The 25,902-nt window shown below is 36.2% G+C and overlaps 1 protein-coding gene across 3 annotated transcripts; it reads right to left on the bottom strand.

Annotated features, from left to right (window-relative positions):
• Positions 1-215: 215 nt before the first annotated feature.
• On the bottom strand, positions 216-25,902 carry LOC115216269 (flap endonuclease GEN homolog 1-like). Of its 3 annotated transcripts, none has more exons than XM_036506238.1 (11): positions 25,707-25,902; positions 22,361-22,541; positions 20,154-20,243; positions 17,600-17,686; positions 13,734-13,924; positions 9,240-9,337; positions 6,952-7,118; positions 5,008-5,219; positions 2,662-2,723; positions 1,316-1,423; positions 216-307 (listed from the first exon to the last, which is right to left on the bottom strand). In XM_036506238.1, exons 1-11 carry the CDS (start codon positions 25,853-25,855, stop codon positions 279-281), a joined length of 1,374 nt encoding a protein of 457 aa, XP_036362131.1. In that variant the 5' UTR covers positions 25,856-25,902; the 3' UTR covers positions 216-278. The 3 variants fall into 3 exon arrangements, 2 of the variants coding, with proteins under 2 accessions (XP_036362131.1, XP_036362132.1); XM_036506239.1 differs by having other exon boundaries at positions 5,008-5,189; XR_005000826.1 differs by lacking the exon at positions 2,662-2,723.

The following is a 25,902-nucleotide window of genomic DNA, read 5'->3' as shown; positions in this document are numbered from 1 at the left end:
TCCCCTGAATTAACACTACGTCAAAAATATTTTTGCGATGTAGAGTTATGTCCCTTCGTATTCGTTATTAGAAATTTATCTGCTTGATTTTTTCAGAGCGGACAAACTACAAAATAATGAATAATAGGAGATATTATCGAAGGTTGTCACTGCAATAAAAGCCTGTGGCCTTTCACATGTGCTAGAAAGTGATATATTAAAAAGACACAGCTATATTTCATTCAAATAATTTTATTTCTAACATACATTATGTAGTTTCTTCCAAAGTTTTACGGCATTCAGTCTTCCGCTGCTTTCTGTTCAGCAACTGCAAGAAACATTCGAATTTTTTTATTAAATTTAATTTAGTAATGATTTTTTTTTCTTTTTTAGTAATTCCCAAGTGTTATTAAAATATTAATATTCAATTACAACAGAACTTATGGTAAATCTTGTAGGCAATAACTAAATAATACTGGACAGTGAAGATATGTGGTCATTTGCACCTCCTTGAATTTTTTCTTTTTATTATCACATGCAGCGTGTAGTAGACGTAATTGGTTCGCTAATTAATGTATTCATGTTAAATAAAAGTTTCTAATTAAAATCGTAACACGAGAAATTAATGGAATGAATTAAGATTATTATAGTTATGAATATTAAACTAAATTCAGAATTTTATTTGCTTTTGCATTAGATATTAAATATACTTCTTGCCTAAGTCCGAATATAACCCGGGCCAAGAAAAGCTTATTCACAAAAATTTAGACTTTTGTCCTCTCTAAAGAAATTTCATGTTTTTCAATTTTTATGCGCCCTTTTCAAGCCTAGCCAGGCTCATGGGCCCGGTTTCTCCGTTTTTGTGACGTATGTGCTCCCCTCAGTCCATCGCAGCGTTACTCAAGAAACAGGAAGAAAGAGTGAGAGAAAGTTGGGGCGAAAGAGTACAACAGGGATCGCCACCACCCCCTGCCGGAGCATCGTGGAGCTTTGTTTTCGCTCAATAAACACACACAACGCCCGGTCTGAGAATTGAAACCGCGATCCTCCGACCGCAAGTCCGCCGCCCTAACCACTGGGCCATTGCACCTACAAAGAAATAATTAGTGGGTTATATTTAGTGTGCATTGCAGCCAGCATGTATTCACATACATCTTTGTGTTGCAATTTTGTATTATTTTTGAGGTATAAATTTTGAAGATTAAAGAAAACCTAGGTGACACACTAAAAGTCGACAACCAGTTATCTTCGAAATGATAATGGTAAAAGCTTTTGATTAGATTTGTTGGGAGAATTACTACCACAATTACATTAAGACATAAAATCTCATACACACCAGCGCTGATGGACTCTTCAAACTTTTCTGCCATAGTTGGGAAGCATGCCGTAAACTTCTTAATATCAACAAAACTTGTGTAGACTTTCAGTTTGGTCCAATTTTCTTCTAGATTTAATAAAACAAAACAAATTTAGTCATCGGTGGTTACTAAATAATATTCTCACCGTTTGAATGTGAATGAAAAAATAGAATTCTGTATAAATTCTTAATCTGGAGCAATTCGTGAAGGGAATCTTTAGATAAGGCATTTTCTATTACTCAGTTGTAGAGAGTCGACCAAAGCCTTGTAAGTGGATTTGTGATAGACTAACTGAAAGGTGTGTGTGTGTGTGTGTGGAGGTGCAATGTCCCAGTGGTTAGGGCAGCGGACTCGCAGTCGGAGGATCGCGGTTTCGATTCCCAGACCGGGCGTTGTATGTGTTTATTGATCGAAAACACCTTAGGATCCACGAAGCTCCGGCAGGGTGTGGTGACGACCCCTGTTGTACTCTTTCGCTCTAACTTTCACTCTTTCGTCCTGATTCTTGAGTAACGCTGCGACGGACTGGCGTCCCGTCCAGCTGGGGGGAATACATACGCCACAGAAACCGGGCCTATGAGCCTGGATAGACTTGAAAAGGGTGCATAAATAAATAATATATAATTATTACGCACAAACTAGACAGACTTCCACATTTTGCGTTATCTAAATTCACCAGGAATTGGTTGATCCAAAGATACAGAAGTCGCATGCACAAGACACCACGCATTAGGACTGAAACCAAAACCACGAGGCTGCGAAGTGAACTTCATCACAAAAATACAACGAATTAACACTTTAAAAAGAAATATATCTTTGTAGTAGCATTTTAATAATGGTTTCAAATTTTTGCACAAGTCCACCAAGTTATAAGTCGATTACGTCAATCGATACTTATTTTATCGACCCCGAAAGGATGAAAGGCAAAAGTCGACCGTAGCGGAATTTCAACTCAGAACGTTAACTCGAACGAAATGCTAAGCATTTTACCCGGCAGGCTAACGATTCTCCCAGTTCGCTGCCTTAATAGCATTATAATAGTAGCCAAAATTACAAATCTGAGACATTTCAACGATTAATTTTCTAAGGAATATATATGGTTGTTTAAGTACATATAATAAATTTACAGCTATTTAATTACCGTAAATGGCTTAAATGAAATAATGAAATGCCAAGATCACCCACAAGATATTACAATTTTAGTGGTGTTTGCATTCTCCCAAATATTACGAGCATAACTCAACCAGTTCTACAAAATTCGCTGTCTAAATTATACGGAATGTACTTTGAGAATGTAAGAAAATCTTTAAAAATTGTTACTTACTTATTTTGGACCATTCAACTTCGTAAACGTGTTGGTGATTCCTTTTACATTTTTGGAGGATTCTGAAGCATTTGATAATTACCAAATTAAATTTGTACGAAATCATTTTATACAGTATTGCACTTCATACGCCATTCCCTTCTCAGAAATTTGTACGCAGTCATAATTTTAGTTTCATATAATGTTTTTTACCCTATTTCTTTCTTTGTCTAATTGTACCACATTTCTCACAATTTATATGAATTTCACCTTTTGATTAATAAGAAATTTTATTTCATCAGTAAAGTCCAGGGAATCAGATATTTACAAGCAATGGCAAAAGATGTTGCAATATGTTATACTGTTACATCCATCAGAACTACTAAAAAGGTTTATTGCTGACGAGCTGGCGTTACCATATTGGACAAGATGCTTAGTAGCTTATCTTCCAGCTCTTTACATTCAGAACTCAAATCCCGCCGAGATCAAATTTGTCCTGTATTCTTCGGGGACCAATTAGATAAAGTACGAGCCAAATACTTGGGTTGACGTAATGGATTAAACTCTCTTCCAGAAGTTGCTGGTCATATGCCAAAGTCTGAAATTTCTTTCTTACTGTTAATATTACATGGTAGATACGTTAGAGCGTTGAAAAACTACTTCATTGTATTTCATCCGGCCCTTTACATTCTAAGTTTAATACTCACCGAGATAAAATTTACATTTCATCTTTCCAAGATCTATAAGCTAAAGCTCTAGAACTGGAGTCGATATCATCGACAACCATCTCCCTTCAAAGATGTAAGTATCATACCTATATTAGTAATAATATGTATGTGTTTGGGCAAGAGAGGCCAATTTCGAAGCGGTTCCAATGAAATGGTTTAGCTTGATCGAAACATTGCCCTCTGTTCGTCATTAAAGAGGAGACTCACTACAGAATTATTCCAGTGTAGAACATCAGAAGTTATGAAAAGTGTGTTCTCTACAATTATATCAAGCGAAAACAATAGCTTGCTCCCAACTAAAAAGGAGAATCTATCTCCAGAACAGGAATATACCCGAAAAGAGTTATGTTCTACAATTGGTGGGACATGAATGTCATCGTCCAACATGAAGTGCCACACCAAAACTCAAAATGTAAAACGGAGAAATATTCTCGTCACCTGGGAACATTGCAAATGAAAAAGCATTCATCATTGACCAAAGGTAAAAGGGTTTTATTGTACGGTGATACAAGTCCATATATTCCTCAAGTCACCCAGGGAAAGATTATATCGCTAAATATGGAAGTTGTGTTTCATCCTCCTTACTGACCTCGCTCCAAATAGCTATCATCTTTTCAGTTGATTGCAATGTTATTTTAAATAGAAAAGTAGTTTATTAATTGTGAAATTATACAAAATTTTACTGAGTGTTTCTTTACTTCGAAGCTCGAAAAATTTTACACCTCTTTGTATGTTAAGAATTATTGATTTGATAAGATCCCGGATGGCAATAACGTTAATCCTCCAATATGAATCTTAAAATCTACATAAGCGTTTTATATATAAAGCTTGACCCGTTCTAAAGTATATATCGCACTATCCCGTGGAGGGCGCTGAGTGCATCCAAAGCCGCTCGTACTAAATGAGCTAAAGAAATTTGGAGTCGAGAGTCCGATATCTGCACTAATGACATCTTGGAAATTCATTGCAGGTACCAAAGTGAGTTCATTGGAAAGGGTGGCCTACACACTGGTAGACTGACAGTTAATGACTCACAGTCATTACTCATCGGAAATATCGGATTGATTAGACTAATGTTACTATTAATCATTACTCTGCACAACGTATTGAGTAATCTGGTGTCCTTTGTGATCATGCACGTCTATCTGTCCATCCTTTCATCTTTCCCTTCCAAAATTCTCTTCAACTTACTTTATTTTCAGTCTCTTCCCTGTCTAGTGTCATCCCCTGTCCAATACCACTTTATATCTCCCCCCTCTTAACTCTTTTACTAGTTCCCTCTCCTCTCACTAATTCGAATTCTATAGCCATTAATAACAGTTGATATTTTTCTCTTCGACGAAGTGTGACCGAAACGTTAGACTTCTGTTTCTTCAAAGCCTAAACTCATTCCACATTTTGCTAGCATAGAACATCACTAGTTTTCTCAGAGTTAACTGCTGTACTAAATATAAGCATGGAAACACGTACGGAACAACACACATCTGCAGGTTACTATTTTTTGTACTCAATGCTCGCGATACAACTGAATAGTTACTATTTTTGTTCTGAAGAGAAAGAAATCATAAACTTCTTTTTAAAAATAAAATATAAATAAATGAAAAAGGAATCGATAATGTTTAAAAGAATTTATCTTTACCTTTGAGGTTTTAAATCGTCAAGAAATCTGTAAGGGTAAGAATTTAGCTTCCAGTAAATAAGCAATGGGACCATCGTCAGGAAGAAGTTTTCTGCAGACCAAAAGAGATTCTCAACAATAAACTTGCACAAGTTTTCAATATCTGGTTCCTTCCAAGTTATATTTTCTTTGGCATCATATATCTGTTTGGAATCCAAGAACTCTGCAATAATCTATAGGAAGTATACTAAGCAGATAAATAATGGACTAAGCTGTAAAATCAGAATCATGTTTGAAATATGCACAGGAATGTTGATTTCGTAAAAAAAAAAAAAAATTATCGCAATCTCGTATTCCCAGCGGGGTTCGATCCCACCAAATACCTTCACGTCTTTATAACCTCGGATTTATCATGGTCTGTGCAGAAGTTCAACGTGTATATAAGTGACACAGATATTGGTTAGACCTGCAAACGTTGGCGGAAAAAAGCAATAAAACCGCTGATTTCGAACGATGATTCCTTATGTTATTTTTGTCTCCTCCCGCGTCCCATAAATATTTCTTTTCAATATCAATTTCTTTAATACAGTGAAATATTGTTGGCGCATTGGAAAATTGAACCAACGGTGATTTAGTCTGAAAATGTCAAATATACACTAGAATAAAACGCAAAGGGTTATCGCATTTGGAAGTTGGTAGAATTTCATTTAGTTCAATGTTATGGTTAAATGTTTACTTATGGTATCATGTTTATGTCATTACAAATGAAAATACTGACCATAAGTCTTTAACATACAAAATTGTTTAATTAACCATATGACATCGTATCGCATCAAATTCCACCAATGCAATCACACATTAAGTATATAACGACGACATTAGAACCATCTGAGAGTTTAACATTGCAGTTTGAAAATACGCGAGTAAAACGCTGAATACTAAGTATATACATACATCCCTTTAACGACTTTATTTGCAATCATTTAACATTTTCATTACGCCTTTAATCGACATTGTGTGCCCTGAATTGGATACAAGAATCTCAGGTCCTGAAACAGTAATGCTCCAGCGTTCGATCCACAGAAGTGGACAGGTTGGTAAAATAGTCAAACTTGTAATCTTCAGTTCGGTTTTCGTGTCTAAACTCGCCTACGGTCATAAACGTTGGGTACTGTGATCGAAAGAGTACGATCGCGAATACAAACGGTCGAAATGTAATTCTTCCAATGCGGCTCTGAAGTAACGTTGCTTGACAGGCTGCATAGCGTGGAGATCAAAGTTTTACCCGGCCGAGTCATTATTTCTCCGCATGGAGTCGCTGTGTGATAAGTAGCTTGCTTACCAACCACGTGGTTCTGGGTTTAGTCCCACTGCCTGGTACCTTGGGCAAGTGTCTTCTACTATAGCCATGGGCTGACCAAAGCCTTGTGAGTGGATTTGGGAGACGGAAACTGAAAGAAGCCAGTCGTATATATGTATGTGTATATATGTGTGTGTGTCCAACTTCCCTTGATAACCGATGCTGGTGTGTTTACGTCCCCGTAACTTAGCGGTTCGGCAAAAGAGACCGATAGAATAAGTACTAGGCTTACAAAGAATAAGTCCTGGAGTTGATTTGCTCGACTAAAGGCGGTGCTCCAGCATGGCCACAGTCAAATGATGGAAACAAATAAAAGAGTAACAGAGAATAAAAGAGTATGGAGAAGTCATCTCCGGTACTACGGAATGTAATTAGAATGACAGGAAATAATCACAAACGGTTTCTTCAAGGTGAGCCAACCGTAGGAGACCTAGGTATAGAGAAATAACTAAATATATGGGTGGGTACATGGTCAAACAGTACATGTATGCGAGTGTATGCATTTTGGTAAGATGGTGTACGAGGATGCATGATAGTGAACGTGCTAGTGTAGGTGAGGGCGTTAAGAGTGTAAGAAGGAAAAAGAATAAATTATTTTTGCTTACTTTCTCTGAAGGAAAGTCTGGATTTAAAAGTGCTTTTTCTCTGACTATTAGTTCCATTTCATGTAACTTAAGTTTCTGGACGGTTTCATGGCAAAAACAAACGCAATTTTTTGTGGCCACTTTCTTCATCCGACATTTTTTGCATCCAATTTTGCTGTGATGGTGCACTAAAAGAGAGAGTAATGTATTGTTTTGGAATATAATACCGTTTTCTTTGTTAGAAGTAGAGTATATTTTATCCATAAAATAAGTCCCTGTCCAGTCTGTATTACTGAAAAACGTATGACAAACTACTTAAATCTGAACCACTTCAAAATAACTTTTAATTGCTCCTTTAACTTTGTCAACAATCACATTAAACTGCAATAAGTATTTATATCTCATTCCTGAAAATATAATTTCCCAGCGAAAAAGGTTCATTGAATATTTCTGTTGGATGGAATATACATGTTTAAGCTGGCAAAAGGTCCAATTTTCTTACTGGGTGGGCATGTGGAAATGCCAGATTTTAAAATATTGCAATTCGACCACAAGAAAACGGAGCATTTCATTAAAAAACTTCAAATTATGAAACAAAAACTATTTTTAGCAATTCATGATTTTCAAATCTTTTTCTAAAAATGTAATCAAATCCACTCCCAGAGCTTAAAAACCCAAATTTCAGGGTCCTGGGGAAAGTCATTCTCTTTTAATGCCTCTTACGGAACATACGTAGTTCTCAGCTGCTCTCGTTTAATTGTAGGTTTTCCCTTTTGGGATTACCGTTGTTTTTTTAACTATTATACAACTTTTGCTGTTTTCTGTGTCTTTTGGACATACGGAAAACTTTAGCAGGTTCGTTTTTGTGCGAATCCCACCCCCTGCGTAGGGGCTAATTGTGTCCCTTTAAGAAACATTATTTTCACAATCAGTACAACGTGGAAGTTGACGCCTCCCAATGTGTTATTTCAGACTTCTTGGGATTGTGCGAACAAATGTTACCCTCCATCCCATTTCGCTAAATGAAGGAAGAGAAAAACATACCAGAGAATGATAAAACCGACCTCCGTATTGAAACAGAAAGGAAAAATGAACTGCAGGTCCGTGGCCGACGTCATCAGCGAAACAGTGCAAGTCGGCTGGGGCGAGCAGGAAAAATATAAAAGCTTATTGCAGAGGGAAGGAACGAACACGAAGCTGACTGCCTCAGCAGTGATGTACAACACAAAACAATAGTTTACAGAACGCTGTCCTTGGCAACAAAAATGATAGAGATAGCAGCAAAGGATACCATCGAAAAGTGCCTAATACCTACTACCAATTTGGAGCGTGTGGCTGGCGGCAGCTGTACTGCTGAACCTGGAAGATAGAGCCACTATCCTTCCGGCCACCAGGCTACACCAGCAGAACTGAAATAGCAGAAATACCGAAAATACAACCTAAACTGTCTCTCACACACTATTATCTCTTTGTAGCATATGCCATGCTCTCGCAAATTAATTAAGGCGCTTATGTAGTCACGATCAGAGAAACAACCTGTTGATTCTCCCACAATTCTGTAACATTCAAGATGTGAAAATTTAGGAGAGCAGGCAGGCAGTATAAGCGTTAGTTGGCAGTAATTTTCAGAGCAGTGGAGAACAATGTAATATGAGGAACTTGTTGAAGGAACTACAAGCTGATAAGTCCAGAAATTTTGTCCACGACCCAGTAATCATGATTTCGACACTGACCACGAGCTCATTTATAAAAAGATAATTTCTAATGTCGTTTGCAAAGAATCATGTAACACGCTAGAAATCACTTAACATAGATGAGCCAAAATCCTGCCATGATTTCTAATGGATAATGGAAAGCCAGCCAAACAGTGAAATCTGCTTCTTTACTTCCGGTAAAAAAAAAGGATTTCAAACTCGGACAATATGGCTCAAGGTAGGCAATTTCAGAACGTTTATCAGAAGCAACTCGAGAATTTGAAGAATATTATACCAGAATGTACGCCTTTACTTTACACCGACCATCTTAGTATATCAGCTTAAAAATTTTAAAAAAACATGTTACATTGAAGTCCAATTTAGTTTGAAATAGTGTCTGGCGATGACTGAAGTCCTGTGTTTGTAACATGCAAGTCTCTGTCAGTGACTCCTTTGAAACATTACAGCTAATGGCGTTCCACGTTCATATGCATAGGTTGTTTTACGAATATTTTAACGCTGTTTCAAGTCTATATCAATCAATGGAATGTCTAGTGTAGCAATAGCAAAACATAATGTACATTAGAATAAAATAAAATGTTACGGTGCGATTACCTTTGTGCATGCATTGTTGGCAATGTCTAGATTTAATAAATTCCTCTTTTGTTTTAGCCAGTGTCTGTAGCTCAGCATTGCTTCTCCAACATAAAATTCTGAATTCAGAATATAAATACGATAACTTGTTTGTACTCGTAACCTCATGTTTAGAGATGAAACATTTTTAAGCATTTACAACAAGCATTCATTACTGGGATCGCCTCAGAAACAAAACTATTCTTTCCGACACACCCGTAAGCGCTACACAATCTGTTCTGTATAGAAACATTTCAATGAACACTCCAAATGATGTCGATATTAAGTTCAGTTATCTACAGCTTGCAGGATCTATATGGGCGCCTAAACTCATACGCCCCTATGACAATAAAGTTCATATCACATGAGATTGTAACAACTCACAAGTCATACCATATTCAACTTTAAGTTATGAGTATCGTCTTAAAAGTTCATAGGCTGGCTAAGATACTCTCATGGAATGTACCAAAATAAGGTTTATTTTTCAGCAGTCCCCCTTGAGGTCCACACAATTTTTCCATCGGTGTTGCAGTGCTTGGATACCATTGGTGAAGAAGCTTTCATTTTGCTGGTCAAAATGTCAACATCAGTAGTAGATATGATGTCGTTCTCAATACGATACTCGTTCCCAACCAAGTGTTTTTTTTTTATATTGGGAGACCGATGATAGTGAGATGATGTCAAATCAGGAGAACAGAAAGGGTGATCAACCAGTTCAAAGCCACAGTCATGCACAGAAGCTATTGAAACGAAGGCCTTGAGTGCTAGAGTATTGTCCTGATGAAACAGGACTCCTTTCATGACTGCCTCAGGAAGCTGGCATGATATTCTCCTTTGATAATGCAGTCCTTTTGAAGACAGTCAAGCACAATACCGTTTGTATCCAGGAAAAAACTGAAGCTATCAAGTTCCCTACAAATAGAGGACCCGAGATTTCTTTGGAGCAGGTGAGGAGGGGCATTTCTACTGCACGAATTGTCTCTTTAGCTCAAATTGATAAGCCCAAAACTCATTCTGGATTAGGAAACGCTCAAGGAAACCAACTGAATCTGCCTCAAACAATGTTAGATTTTCCGTGATGTGCTAAGAAAACGTGTCACACACTGTGAAGTAACCTTCGTCATGCCAATTTCATTGAGCGGAATATTCTCAACTCTCACGGGATATGCTAATAGCATGGGTTCTTTGATTTATAGATAACCGCCTGCCATCCATCACCATGTGGTGGGTACGATTAGTATTTTCCTCGCTGGAGGCAGTTTCAGGACGTCCAGGCCTTGGGTGATCTTCAATACGCCTCCTGAATCAAGCTGGCCACATTTACACTGTTGACAAAGCTGATAATCATCCCCTAATTCTGTAACTATATATGCATGAATGTCCTTGAGAGCTAAAACCTTTTTCTATTAGTAAGAAGAGCACGATGTCAAATTTTGTCAATTTTCAAGAGAAATCGTTACTATTTACTTTGAAGTCTTCTATCAACAGTCAGATGTCCGTTTACCTGGACGAAAACAATACAGATATTAATAAGAATTGAAATTAATGCACGCAAGATTTCATGACTCAAGCATCATTCCTTTATAGTCAGTCTATGATATTTTCAGCTCATCCTCGTAAAATACACCGACTCACGAAATAGTCTTCAGCAAACAATTCGGCTTGGAAAGTAAATCTTGGGGATTCTTTTAAGTCAGATATGACCTGGGCCAATAATGGTCAAAACCTGTTTTAGTTAAGTGGCATTGTTTCTAAAGGGTTATTGGTTGTGTTGAAACTAAAAATGTCTAGAGCACTTGACTAGCTTATGAATGCTAACTTTTGTTTTAATATTGAAAATTAGCAAGGTAAATACGAATGTTATTACACTTAAGTTAGAAATAGGTTTCTGGTTACATAAAATTGTGACAACTCACAAGTCATACCATATTCAACTTTAAGATACGAGTGAAAAGTCACATAGGCTGGCTGAGATACTCTCATGGAATGTGCTCAAATAGGGTATATTTTTCAACAGTTCCCCCTTGAGGTCCACATAATTTTTCCATCGGTGTTGCAGAGAAGACACCTAGTGATAACGATCAAAATCAACAAAAACCATTAAAATATCAAAACTGTGTCGTCTCTAAGATGAGGCTCACAGTCTGAATAACTAAGCTGCCTCTGCAGTATTTCCGGTTCTTGTTTCCATCATTAAAACTTGAAATTTAAATTATATTTCATGTCATGCATTAACAGTACACAAGCGGGGCATACTAGATTTTCTAAAACTGAGTTTTAGACGAATTTGGCATCGTGTATGAATATTATCGTGACAAAATTGAAAATTACATATATAATTGGATTATGCTAAACAGAATTAATGTACATTTTTATTTCTTTCATTTAGTAATTGAACTTAAATTTGTCGTAGATGTTGATGAGGTGTGGTTGAGTGTTGAGTTTCAGTCTTAGAAAATCTAGTATGTTTACTTTATGGGACACAAATTACAAATTTCCCTTGAAATATTTCTTAAATCTGTCGAGTGTATTTTATCCATTTAGACTATTCAAAACACTACTTCCACCCTAATTTTAGGAGTGAAATTATACTTAGATTAGTGGATATTATTCAATGTTATTTTCTCAGTAGTTAAGAATATTACATCCTAACACTGCAGTGTTTATATTTATAACCAAATGGGTATTACACACCCATTAAATAAATAAAAGCAGTAAAGTTAAGTTTATCCTAATTTGAAAGTAAAATGTCAAGGAAATATGTTCGTTTTGTGAATATACAATTACCTTAAACTAAACACGCGCACACAGTCATAAATTATAGCTATTAGTAAATATAAACAATTCCGGAATGCTATGTGATGAATTTCAAAATTTAATTGAAACTGGAATTCAACAACAATACCTACCAAATTTATTTCGCATTAATTTTCATTTGTTCAAATGAAAATCAATAGAAGTGCATTATTTTTTTTACTTTATCAATGAAGTTAGCAAATCTATGTAAAGTTTAATTTCAGCTTAACAAGGGAACGCTTCATATTCACTCAGGGTTGGCTGAACTCTTTGCAATCACGACAAATTTATCGATGAATTGACACGAACCGCTTATGAACGCCTTTCAGGGGAATTTTGAGCCATTATTCAAATAAAACCTAGAGACGATGGTGAAGAAAAGCGACTCCTCACTTGCTGTTCCAAAATTCCCTGTAAATGTTCGACTATATTGATATCCGGCGATTTTGGGACCACACCAAATAGTCACCGTTAATTTTGTGTCCTTCGTATCTATTTCCTATAACATTGGTTGTGTGAACTTATGCAGTTTCTTCCTGGTAGATTTGTTAACACCGGGAACAACATTTCTACTATTGGATAAACGTGGTGAACCAAAATACTCTGGTAATCCTTGACATTAACTCAGCGAAGATGTACAACTAAAAGGCTAAAAGAAGTTTGTGATATGGTTACTTAAATCATCACAGATCTCGCTCCATGCACCACAGTATGTCATCGGGCAGCTCTCCACCCTGAAGCTGTAAAATGGCAACTGTAGATTCATCAGAAAAGATAACATGGTTACATTAGGCAATCAATCATTTCTGATTGTTTATTTTATGTGACTTAGATTTGTGGATATTATGAAGTGTTATTTTCCCAGTAGTTAATAGTATTACATCCTAATAGTGCAGTATTACACACCCATTAAAAAATAAATAAAAGCAGTAAAGCATTGTAATTTTCCGCTTATAATTGTTGATGCGGGAGAGGAGATGTTTGAAATTTGCATCCCTCTCATGGCTTCCAGACTTATGGAACTCCTGACTAGCGAGGTGGTATTGTAGCCCTGTCACTTTCTTGGCCTTTTCAGTAAGCTTTGCTTTTCTTCCAGAATTAAGCTTGCAAACGTTGGTTTTACCTGGGGTTAAGAACGCAGACAATATTGAAACGTGTTTGAACCTCTTGTACTGGTATTGTTGAAGTGTCGAAATCGTGGCAAATATTGAAGTTGATATTTAGTTTTTCATCTATGTTTCGTTTTGGTACTTTAGTGTATCAAGGGATATTTCTATGCCGTCTATTTCAGGCCACTCTCCGATATTAAAGTTTTACCGATCCTCATCACCAAGATTTTATGATTTCCATAGGAAGAACATAGCCAAGTATTTAGAAATGTGTGAACGTTAAGTTTTTATGGTTTATGAATTCCAGCTATTGTCACAAGATGTCGCATGAAAGCACTTGTAATTTTACTACAGTATTTAATACATACTTTTGTTTTACAACACAAAAGACTTTTCTAAAACATATATTTGACACACACTGTCGAATCTGATCACAAACCGAACCCACATTTTCAAGACCTCAGAAAACATTTTCACTTTTGTTCACTCCAACTAAAACCCCTAAAATTATTTTTAAAATTGTATTTCAGTTAATATAAGAAAGGAAATCCGGTAAATATCAGGACTATACCTTTCCAAAGCATCGACGTTTTTCAGTTTTAGTTCCTCCAGTAACATCAAAGCATATTTTGAACCGATTCCTTTCACTCCTTGGCTGTCATAGTCACATCCAATCAGCAAAGCCAAACAAATCAAAGATCGTTGCTCTAATCCGAACTTGTTAAAGACATCTTTAGCACTGATCGATTCTAACAGACATTGCTGAAAACAAATGTATTATTACATTACATATTGCTTAATGGTGGAAACATACTAAAAAATATATATTCATATTTTACATCAATGTATTTTTTACTAGCACTTTAACATTGTTTGAATGCTATATCGTACTACGGATTATCCCAACAGATTTAGCCAACACTATGCACATATAGATAGTGTGACTGTCTACAATATTTTATAGAATAGTAGGCAATATCTTTGTATCAGCTGGAGTACAGTCAATCAGGTGTTAGGATTTCAGTGACTGAGTACTGTCGTAAAGTGTATACGGTAGGCCTGAACTCTTTACATGAACACCACCCTGTACATAACTCCATGTCCCCCTACGTGGCCTTGCTTTTTGATTTTTGAGCCAAAAATTAACTAACTAACTAACTAAACTATGAATAGAATCGAATAGTTCTTTAGTGCATTTAGTGCATTCTCATACTTGGAAGCTAGTTCGATTGATGAATTATTTCATGCGTTGACTATTTCAAGGTTATACTGAATTAAAGAATATACCTAGATTCTAACCTACACCATGTGAATAGGCAGATGCAGGTACCTCGTGTTTATATGCATTACATTTATGAGCAAAAGCAAGTGAAGGATCTGTTAAACTAGTTCGAATCCTCACTCGAAAGAAATAAAACATGGCTAAAATTATCTGTAGATTCATCTTTTGCCATCCTAATACATTGTATATAAAGACACGGCGTTTGCAAATATCTTTATTAGCGCTTCACATCTTTTCAACTGCCTTTGGAGAATTATTTTACACATTACATTTTTAATTGCGCTTAACATCACACTCATACAAAAAAAAACTAGAAAATGCAAGATTGTATCAATGAAGATTACAACATACTGTAATGGCTCGAAGGTGTTGTTCAACTAAAACTAATTTGAAATCTACTGCACAAATAGTGAATAGGAAATTTTCCGATGGACTATTTGGATCATATTCAATCCTAAAGCAATAAAACTATACCATTATCTGTCAATTTGGAGGCGTTTTACAAATAATATAGCTTTCTTTCTTTAATTTAGTCACCATTAAAATGTAGATATACTGTAAGAAACTTGTTACCGAGAACAGTGCATGATCTTCTGTATTGGAAAATAAGTTCCTTTCAATCGCGTAACTAGTTTTCTCAAATATACAAATATTTCATCAATTTTTATATAAATTGACTAATACCTTGTATATAAAGATATTTGTATGCAAATATCTTTATTGCACTTCACTTCTTTTCAAATACTTCTGGAAAAATATTTCACCCATTACATAATTGTAAAGATTTTAAGATAATAGAAATATTTCTTTTAAAATCAGAAATCTAGAAAAGGATTGTCGTTAGAAATTATGGTTTACATAGTGTTAGGAACAGTTTGATGCACTGGTGAAAAGTCAGTGACCTTGAAGAGCATAAAAATTAGTTGTAATTGAGAAAACGTTAGCTCATATGACGGACTAGAAGCCATCTGAACGTTGGAAAAGAGTTATCTGCATCATAATGATTCGCGCCAGGTATTAACATGCCGACATTATGAGAGCTGCTCAATGCTCTGTGAACCTTTTAAAGGATGCAAGTCGCGATAGACTGTCTCGACGGGGACTACGAAGCCGTGGCCAGCAAGAAAGGACACAGTAGGCGTTCTGACTACGTTTGCATGCCCGTTTTCATTAAACAACTCATGGACAAGGTTGATGGAACATCTATGGTAATGGCGTCCGGGCTTTTGTGTGAGAGATGTAAGGATCGCCGATATAAAGCAGGCTACCACTAACAAGAACTGCAGGGGACACATTCTGAGAGCCGAGGCCAAAATGAACCGCTTGACGACTGTCTCTATAACCGATGTAACGTCCTACGTACCATGAAAACCGAGTTCACCACACTCTGATGGTCTTTGGAGGTCTCTCCAGTGACGGTGAGTTCATACCGCGCAGACATCTTTGAATAGAGCCTCAATTTAGATGACAATGCAAAGCAGCTCGATGCTGTGGTCAAACCCTGGTTGGTTGGGGTGGGTTACGGCTGGAAGGTCATATGCATAGCAGCAGGATTCGTCTCCTTGCTATATCTGCGAAAAAGTGAGAAGTGATTGTCGAAAAATTTCTACTTCACTTAGGAGCGATTTCTGACCTCCTAATTCCCCCGATCGTGGAGTGCAGTTGGGAATGATACTAGTCACTCTGCCAGCAACACCAAGGCAATACTGATGGCCACGAGCAAAGAGGTGTTTGAAGAACTTCCCAGGAAGTGTGAGAAACTTATGGGCCAGGTCCCAGAGCCGTCGTGGAAGCTGAGAGTAGCTACTCTTGAGTAAATTTACTATGGAAACTTTCAGAATTAGCTCGAACACCATATATATATATATATAAACTGCCTCAAATTCATCATTTTCCACCCCACCTCTCTAACTTAAACTTATACGAGAACTAGCAATAATTTCATTATATTCATTAGAATTATCAAAATAATTTTTAAAACTAAATATAGTAGCACCAATATCGTAACTAACAGTTACCTCATGATTTTAGCATCACAGACCTAACTCTGAGTTGAAGTAGCTAATTTCCATGAAGTTCAATTTTTCATCCCCTTTGTCTTAAGCGAGGTAACATTTTTCAAATAAAGATTACATTTGTTCAAGAGTTTCCTACTTCTTAAATTTAAAGCTTCTGAAATGAACGCAAACATTCGAAATATTTTCAAAAGTTAAGGAATAAACGAGACGATATCAGTTATTACATTTGTATCTGAAACAAAATTAGCCAAAATTAAGTAATATCACATGGCTCAAATTGGATAAGAGCACTAAGATAGTACTCAAGCTTTTCATTAGGTAATAAATTCAGTCTATAAAGTGCTTTGTATGAAAAAAAATACAGCTTCGCTATACTTCTCATCGACAGTACAAGATCCACTCTGACAAGTGTTTCAAAACATTAATCAAGGATTAGAAAATATATTTTTAATCGATTCTTAGATCAGATTTCGCTTTCTCACTTCAATCTAATTTTCTCCAAAATTAAGAGGACGAAATAGCTCAGGAGAAAATCTGGTCTGTTTATAACAGTGTTGGCTAAAATCGATACAAATATTCTGTACTACATCTAAACAATATCTAAAACCAATTTTCAAAGGATAACAATTGTGTTAAACATTTTGCATTAAATACGTTCGCAGAATATATAAAATAGAAAACATTTCAAAAACTATTTTAGCTTTTATGCACCAATAAATTTGTCACGTGTTAACAAGCAAAACACACACACTATATATATATATATATATATATATATATATAATGGTAAAATAATACAGTTCATTGTTGGTTAATGATTCAAATTTTGTGATAGCATTCGGGTTTCCAGACAGTTCACACAAAGGTGGCTGGTAAAACTGTAGTGCTGCATCATAATTATCCACAGCTATTTCGGCGATCAATCACGACAATGTGTATATAATGGACAATCGAAATTATATTTTCCGGAAACAAATGAAGAGCCAATGAAATATTTTCTCCATGAACGGAGAAAGATCATACTATAAAAAAAACAATATATCAAACCTGAAAATTTGTGTAAGTCCAAGAGAAAATATACATTAAAGTTTATGCAGTTTATATAATAACGTATGTGGCATTTGGTAAAATATTTACCTTGTTTATCTTAGAATAGTTACGGTAGACTTTTTGGGCACCATAGAGGAGAATGTCACTATCTGATGAAAAACAGGCATCAACAACCTTAAAATGAAATTAAAAGAAGTTAGGGGTAATGTAGTCGCAGATACACACACACGGGGTGCGGTGAATAAATCGTCTAAATTACACAAAATGAAAATAACACCCACCTCTCATTTTTACAGATATATGTAGCAAAATTGCATAAAAATATCTTGAAATACTAAAGAGTAAATTTATTCAATAAAATCGCCGACCTCCAGACGACTTCTGCAACATTTTTGGACTATTTCCTTGTTTAAGTTGGTGAATGCTGCCATAATCCTTGCCTTCAGTTCATTTTTGGTGTTACAAGGAATTTTGTTGATCTCTTACTCAACTGCGCCCCACACATCCTAATGAAGGGGCTTGCAGTCTGGGGAGTTAAGTGGCAATATATTAGGGGTGATGTGGTCACAGGAATTATCTGACAGCCATGACTAGGTCCTCTTGCTTGTGTAGCATAGTGAAGAGTCCTGTTGCCAGACGTAGGGTCTTCCAGCAGTCACCCTCTTGGCACAAGCCAGTAACCCCCCCCCCCCAGGCACTTGATGTAGGCCTCTGTGTTGGGTGTGAGACAGTGTGGGAAGATGAATGGCGATATACCGTCGCCATAACTAGTAATCAACCAAACACCATAATGTTGACTGAGTGTTTGGTTTTTATCACTCTCAGTACATGTGTATAGGGACACGGCAAGCCAACTGCTGTCCTGTGTGTTCATCTGATCCTTGTAGAAATTTTTCTCGTCTGCGAAAAATCAAAGTATGTTCGGTTGGAGGGGATGCTCGAGTCTGTTCAAAAGTTTTGTAGCGCGGTCTTTCATTTTGTTTTTGATAGCTTGGGATAAACATTGGCCTTTTCTCATATTGTATGAGGAATACCAAATATCTACGTGCACTACCTGCTTGATAAGAAACTCAGACACTCCCATATTCCTGGTGATGGACCTAATTGACTTGGAGGGATCGTTGTCAATTATGGCCTGGACCTCACCTACAAATTCAGTTCTTCCTTATCAGAACGAGTTTTCCAAGTTGCCATATCCTCGTAATCACCATTAGACTCATCCAACCCTTTCCAAATACTCTACATGTCCTCTCAAACACGCTGAAATGCTCGAATTGGAGCTTCCGGTGTGAATGCCAAAGTGTACAGCATGCGTTCCAAATTTCTGGCAGAGTGAATTGCGTCAAGTTGCTGTTTTTCTCACGAACGGTGCCCAACCGACCCTACTATACTATGTAGTCGACAAAATCGAATGCTATGCACAAAACTTGAACAATAAACTAGTGAAGATTTACCATCGCACATTGTGTATGTATTTGTGTATAATGGGCTTTCAGTTTTCGTCTACGAAATCCACTCAAGGTTTTGGCCGGCCCATGGGTATAGTAGAAGACAACCCCAAGGTGCCACGCAGCGGGACTGAACCCGGAACCACGTGGTTGGGAAGCAAACTTCTTGCCTTCTGCGGATATCTATTATATAAAATCCGTTCTGTCTGTCTGAGTGTGTCTTCTAGGATCTCGGGCATCCTCCATCCGATTGCGCTCAAATTTGATATGTAAATACCGACGGTATCAGAGCATGTATACGTGTATAAGTCTTGAAAGAATTACAAAACTCGATTCCAGGTGAGAATGCGATCGATAAAGTCGTGGGAACGTGCATTTGTACGCGCAAATATATCAGCTGTTGCGATCGATATTACGCGTACGCGAGAAAAATGCACGTGCAGTTTGCGCAAAAAAAAGTCAAGGAGCAGGGAATGTTGTTTTTATTTACCGCATGTCATTGATTCAGTCGGACTGTGTTTACCCGATGAAACGCGTTCAATTCCCTATTCGCCTGAGCTTCGCGATGACCATCAACAAAGCACAGGGGCAGACATTGAAAGTCGTGGGGTTGGACGTCAGCACTCCCTGCTTTTCGCACGGAAAACTGTATGTGGGCTGTTCGAAGGTGGGCTGTTCGACAAACATTTTCTACTATAATAATTATTATTCTACAACAATAATAATAATAATAATAATAATAATAATAGTAATAATAATAATAATATCGAAGAATGTGAACCCCGGCTCGAAATTTCCCCAAAACACCTGAAGAAGTCTGGAGGGTGTATCAGCCGAAACGTGTTAACAACAAACAAGATGAGGACAAATATCCGTCGAATGTAAATAATGTAAAATATTTACAACTAGTTTGGAGTTTATCTGATTCTATAACCAATTCTTAATTTGACACAAACGTAGATTCACGATTAAAAATACTGAAACTTGTATCATATTCGCTTCAGTGGTTGACTGGTGAATTCATTTCTCGGAGTTTCGTCCGATAGAATAGTTGACCTATTTTTGTAATATCTTTTTATAATATATACCCCGAAAATGCACGCAATATGATATTCCTAATTATACATTCCACAATGAAAGCTTTTTGTTAGATTGAGAGGAATTAAACAATATGATTTTCGATTATAATTTACCTCTTCTGCGTTTAATTGTGCACATAGCGCCTCAGCTTCACCATTACTCGTAAAGCAAGTTGCTCCAAGATATTTCAGAAGGGTAAGACACTGAAAAGTAAAAGACAGGTGAGTGTTTAGCCAACCTCGGAAAACCCATTATGATACTGACGTATATTAATGTAATTTGTACCACTTTCTAACAGTCAAAACGCAATATTCTTCCCACATTTAGGGTTTAAGTATCTTGAAGAGATATTACGCCTAATATATAAATAAACATTACAATGACGCAAGACAGTCGGTTTTACCAATGACGTAAGGGAAATTCGGTCGGAAATGTCATACACAAACTAAATTCTTGGCACTGTAGGAAGAAAAGAAAAGAAAGGGAGAAACAAATAGCTTAAAATTCAAAATACTGCTTGTTCTGGGAAATTCAATTCTTTCTTGTAATTTGTATTGGGCGTATTAAAGAATTCAAGAAAAATTCCATTTGTGTTTATATCTGTTTGATATCTAGAATGACAGCTTCCGTGTATAGGGTTTCTATTCAGCACTTAAGTGTTGGCTTTAAAGGAACCAGAAAGAGAAAAATAACAAGAGGGGACGGACCGATTTCACTAATAGTTGACGTCATCCTTGTTTAAGCACTAAATTACCGAATCTTGTAAATAAGAGAAAATTTTGGATCTTTTTGGTTTGAACGGCACTTTTTTCTAGCGGTGTCATATGAAATTGTCACCCATAATTATGACCCTAGTATCGATCTATTGCATTTCAATCTGTTTTAGAGTTAGGGTTAGTGGGAAGGGTATCTTTTTTTCTTCACAAATGTAAATAAACCCAATCTGTTTCTTAAACGAGGGACATATTCATACGGCACAGAATGTTGTTTACCTCAATAGACGTCAGTGATTGGTTGAAATTGCAGAAATTGAAGAAAAAGACAACAAACTGTAGAATTTTCTCAATAAAGCCAAAACACATTCTACCAGTATACGAAGTTTAAAATTTTTTAGTTACCTAGAAATTATGTTAAAAACTGCCATTCAAACCGTAAAATTCCAAAATTTTTACTAATTATAAAGTTTTCTTAGTTCAATTTCTAATGTCCATTAATAAATTTGTCAGTAGAAGCGCAGGAATCGAAGTGTATCTTAAAGCCGATTTAATAAAATAAACAGTGTCTTGAACTTACATAACTCATATTTTAAGTCATATCATGACAGTTAACAAAAGTGAATATAAAGTCTTAATATTTAGTTAAGACACATACTAAACTACCAACTAAATTTAAAGTAATTATATGTATGAGGGAAACTAACAATTTAGAGGGTCATATGTTCAATATTAAGTTAGCTCCATTTAACCATATAATTTTCATGCAGAAGACACACCAAGGTAATTTCTCCGATAATCATACTGTTCCTAGCCACATCATATAAAGTCTGTTCACATCTATAACATTTCAAAGCAGTTAAAGGTGGGCACCTAAAATCATTGTCTTGTGTATAATAATGTACGTATATATAATTAGTATTTAATATACTCCCATGGAAAGAATGGTGGTATAAACGGGTTAATGTCTAACGAAAACATTAAAATAAGAGATACTTATTGTGTTAACGCTTTATATTTATGTGTAATTTGTTTTATTAAATGTGATTCGCTTGTAAGAACAAACTTCACCGCACATAACATAATTGCGAACCTCTCAGCATTCATCTGCTATAAAAATTGAGAGGAACAGTTATTGAATGAATTAACTAAATACTGCTATAAAGATTGCGATATCAAAATATAATTTCAAATCACTAAAAGTAATTTTTACAAATTCGATTTCACATTGAATGCAGACCACAAGTTCGCATGGGACAGATTTTAACTTGAATCAATTCTGTCGTATGTTCATTATAATACTGATTTCAAATTTTGACACAAGGCTAGCGATTTCGGGGAAGAAGTAAGTCGATTACATCGACTCCAGGAGTCAACTGGTACTTATTTTATCGACCCCGACATGATGAAAGGCAAAGTCTGCCTCGACGGAGTTTGAACTCCGAACGCAAAGACGGATGAAATGTTGCTAAGCATCTCACCAGCTCGCCGTCTTAATGCCCTTTATGATATTGAGTTTCATAAGTAAAATAAGATCTGAAAGGAAATTTAGAAGGAATTTTGTCGAAAATAGATTAGAAAAAAAGCAAAAAACAAACAAATCCTACCTTTTGAGAGGTAATACTCCGAGACCGTTCCCTTCTTATTGGTGGGATACATTCTTGATTATAGGAAATCTTTCTGCGTTTGTGTACTGTTGAATCTTTTAACTCTGGGATTCTTCCATCAATCACAAAAATTGGCTCAATGCCGTTTATCAGAAACTCGATGGTACGCAAGAAAACATTTCTGTTTAATAAAAAAATATATCAAATTAGTGTTGAAAGAATTATTGAGAGACTCAGGTTAGTAAATTGATTATTCAATATTCAAATACATTGAATATGGAGTTTTACTTTTGGAGGGAGATCCCTAATTTAGTTCGTAATATCAACAATAAATGAAAATCAAACGATGTAATCGTTGATCGAAGGATTTAAGAATGGTCATCACTATTTTATAGAGAAGGGAACTGGGTATTTGCTTTCATCTGTCAAAGAAATTTTTGTCCTAAAATTTAATTCTTTACATTTTGCGCCTAACCTCCAATTTCGGGTCCACTTCCGGTAATTTTTTTAACTATTACATCCGTAATATTACTTTTGAAGTAATAATATAAATATTTCCTGAATTGATTCGACTATATGACAGATCATTAAATAACTGTCAATACTGAATTGTTGACGGGTCAACTCAATCACTTCTTTTGTGGTATTAATGAAGTAAATTCTATTAATTATACTTTTCTGCAACAAAATCTTCTGAAATTACACTTAATGTTTCATAAAACGCCATGGCATTATATATTTCATATTACTTTTCGTTTATAATATTGATTAAGGCGGTGCTCCTGCATGGCTGCAGTTAAATGATTAAAACAAATAAAAGAATAAGTTTACTGGAGCAAAACGTGAAGAGAAGTTTTTTATTCAAAAACACAAAGCACCCCTCGGTCCGAGAATCGAAACCACAATCGTAAGATCTACATTTTAACCACTAGCCACGCGCCTTCAATAGATATAAAAATGAAAAATATTTATACTCTTTGCATAGGATGTAAACTAAACGTGCCAGTATTATTTTGTGTTTTTTCTTCAAGTATATTATTTCCTAGAGCATACCTATTTCTTTACTACCCACAAGGGGCTAAACACAGAGGGGACAGACAAGCAGATTAAGTCGATTATATCGACCCCAGTGCGTAACTGGTACTTATTTAATCGACCCCGAAAGGATGAAAGGCAAAGTCGACCTCGACGGAATTTGAACTTAGAACGTAGCGGCAGACGAAATACTGTTAAGCATTTCGCCCGGCGTGCTAACGTTTCTGCCAGCTCACCGTCTTCTATTCTCTAGAGCATACTTCACATCAGTCCTATGATCATTACTGGTAAGGTGCTCTCTGAAGGTGATTTAGCTACTTTTTCTTGCAAACCAAACGACCATACCGAGATAATTTCATTCCTCGAATTTACAAGTATTTTATGAGAGAGCGCCTTCCTCAACAGTCAGTCAGAGACACAATGAATGGTCTATAATTAAGATGCTTGATCTGTGTTGTAGGATACTTCGTTCTTAAGAGACCACAACCAGTGGTTGTTGTAAAACAACGGGAAATATACAGTTAGCTACAGTTTCCCCTAGTATTTATTGCACAATTTAGTTCAGAATAACGGATCTAAAACTACATCTGTCAATCGTCGTCTGATACGATTTTCAAATTTTTATATCAATCACCGAATTTTCAAATCTTATCACTTCAAAATTTACGAATTTAAATCTACAGGATTTTAATTTAGCAGAAGAGATTTCCGAGTGTTTTATAGTTGCATCGCGTAATAAAACCAGTTTCGAAATCGATATTATGCTTCATGTATACCATTATACACTGGTAAATTAGGAAGTATATTTAGTTACTGCTCAATAATGAGAAACTATTTGACACATTCAACGCAGAAAAAAAGTCACAAAAAAACAAATGCTGAAAGCAAAAGAAGAGCTTCCAACCTACCCAACGTATTATTTTTAGAATGTTACTAGCCCCAGCGTAACGAAAATGACCTATTTTCGAGATGGCTATCACCTAATAGGGAGCAGAAAAAAAGTAAGTCATTGGTTGGGGAATGGAATTTCTGCTAAGCATTTTATTATTACTCAAGTGTCGTAAGACAGATGTATTAGTAAAAAGTTTCAAGTATCATATTCCAAAACTTCCAATTTCCAATACATATTTTCCCCTTACATAAATTCAGTACCCTTTTCTCTTCCCCATAAGAATGATAGCTATTCCTAAAGTCCACTACAAAAATTCACGAGAATCTTCTATCAAATGTCGAAAGCAAGGAGACTATATTAAATTCTATAAATTTTGTTTGATTAAATGTTGAAAGCTAGGAGAGAAAATACTATAACAGTCATTCCAATTTCTAGCGGTTGTATAGTACATAGGTTAAAAGTATTTATTATCATTCTTTAAGGCAGCGAGCCGCAAGAATTGTCAGCACGCCGGGCGAAATGCTTAGCGGCATTTCGTCCGTCTTCAGGTTCCGAGTTCAAATTCCACTGAAGTCGACTTTGCCTTTAATCTTTTGGGGGTTCATAAAATAAGTACCAGATGAGTTATGTCGTCAATACAACCGACTTCGCCCCTCTCCGAAATCGCTGGCCTAACGCCAAAATTTGAAAAGTATACTCTCATTCTTTAAAGCGGCGAGTTGTCAGAATCGTTTGCACGCCAGACAAAATGCCTAGCAGCATTTCGTCCATATTTACGTTCTGAATTCCAGTTCAGTCGAGGTCGACTTTGCCATTCCTCCTTTTCGGGGTCGATAAAATAAGTACCAGTCGATGTAATTCACTTAGCCCTCCCTCTCGGAATTGCCGGCCATATGCCAACATTTTACACTAATAATATCACATTTCATTTATGAAGGACATCTACTAACAGAATGGCTAGGAGGCTAATTAGATCGACCCCAGTGCTCAAGTGGTACTTATTTTATCGGCCCCAAAAGATGAACGGCAACGTCGACCTCGATGGAATTTGAACTTAGAACGTAAAGACGGGCGAAATACCTATTTCTTTACTACCCACAAGGGGCTAAACACAGAGGAGACAAACAAGGACAGACAGACGGATTAAGTCGATTATATCGACCCCGGTGTGTAACTGGTACTTATTTAATCGACCCCAAAAGGATGAAAGGCAAGGTCGACCTCGGTGGAATTTGAACTCAGAACGTAGCGACAGACGAAATGCCAGTAAACATTTTGTCCAGCGTGCTAAAGATTCCGCCAGCTAACCACCTTGGAACCGGAATGGTAATATATTATTCTTTTATCTCGATACGCTATATCTAGTGAAATCGCAATATATCAAAATAAAATATAGTCGTTGCAAAACAATTCTCCTACCTTAAGTAAATATTCTTGTAAGCGGTACATAATTTACATTCAACTATCCAGGTATTCAGGTCTATTGCGATTTTATAACCACTTAATTCTGATAAATATACCTCCTTCTTTACAGGTTGTAGAATTCGCCACAATGATGGCACTCCCATTGCAGATCTGAGACATTATACAAACACTAACAGCAGTCAAAACACTA

Source organism: Octopus sinensis, linkage group LG10, assembly GCF_006345805.1.
Source record: "Octopus sinensis linkage group LG10, ASM634580v1, whole genome shotgun sequence".
Classification (NCBI taxonomy): domain Eukaryota; kingdom Metazoa; phylum Mollusca; class Cephalopoda; order Octopoda; family Octopodidae; genus Octopus; species Octopus sinensis.
The sequence above is the reverse complement of the archived record's forward strand: the minus strand, read 5'-3'. Positions and strand labels throughout refer to the sequence as shown.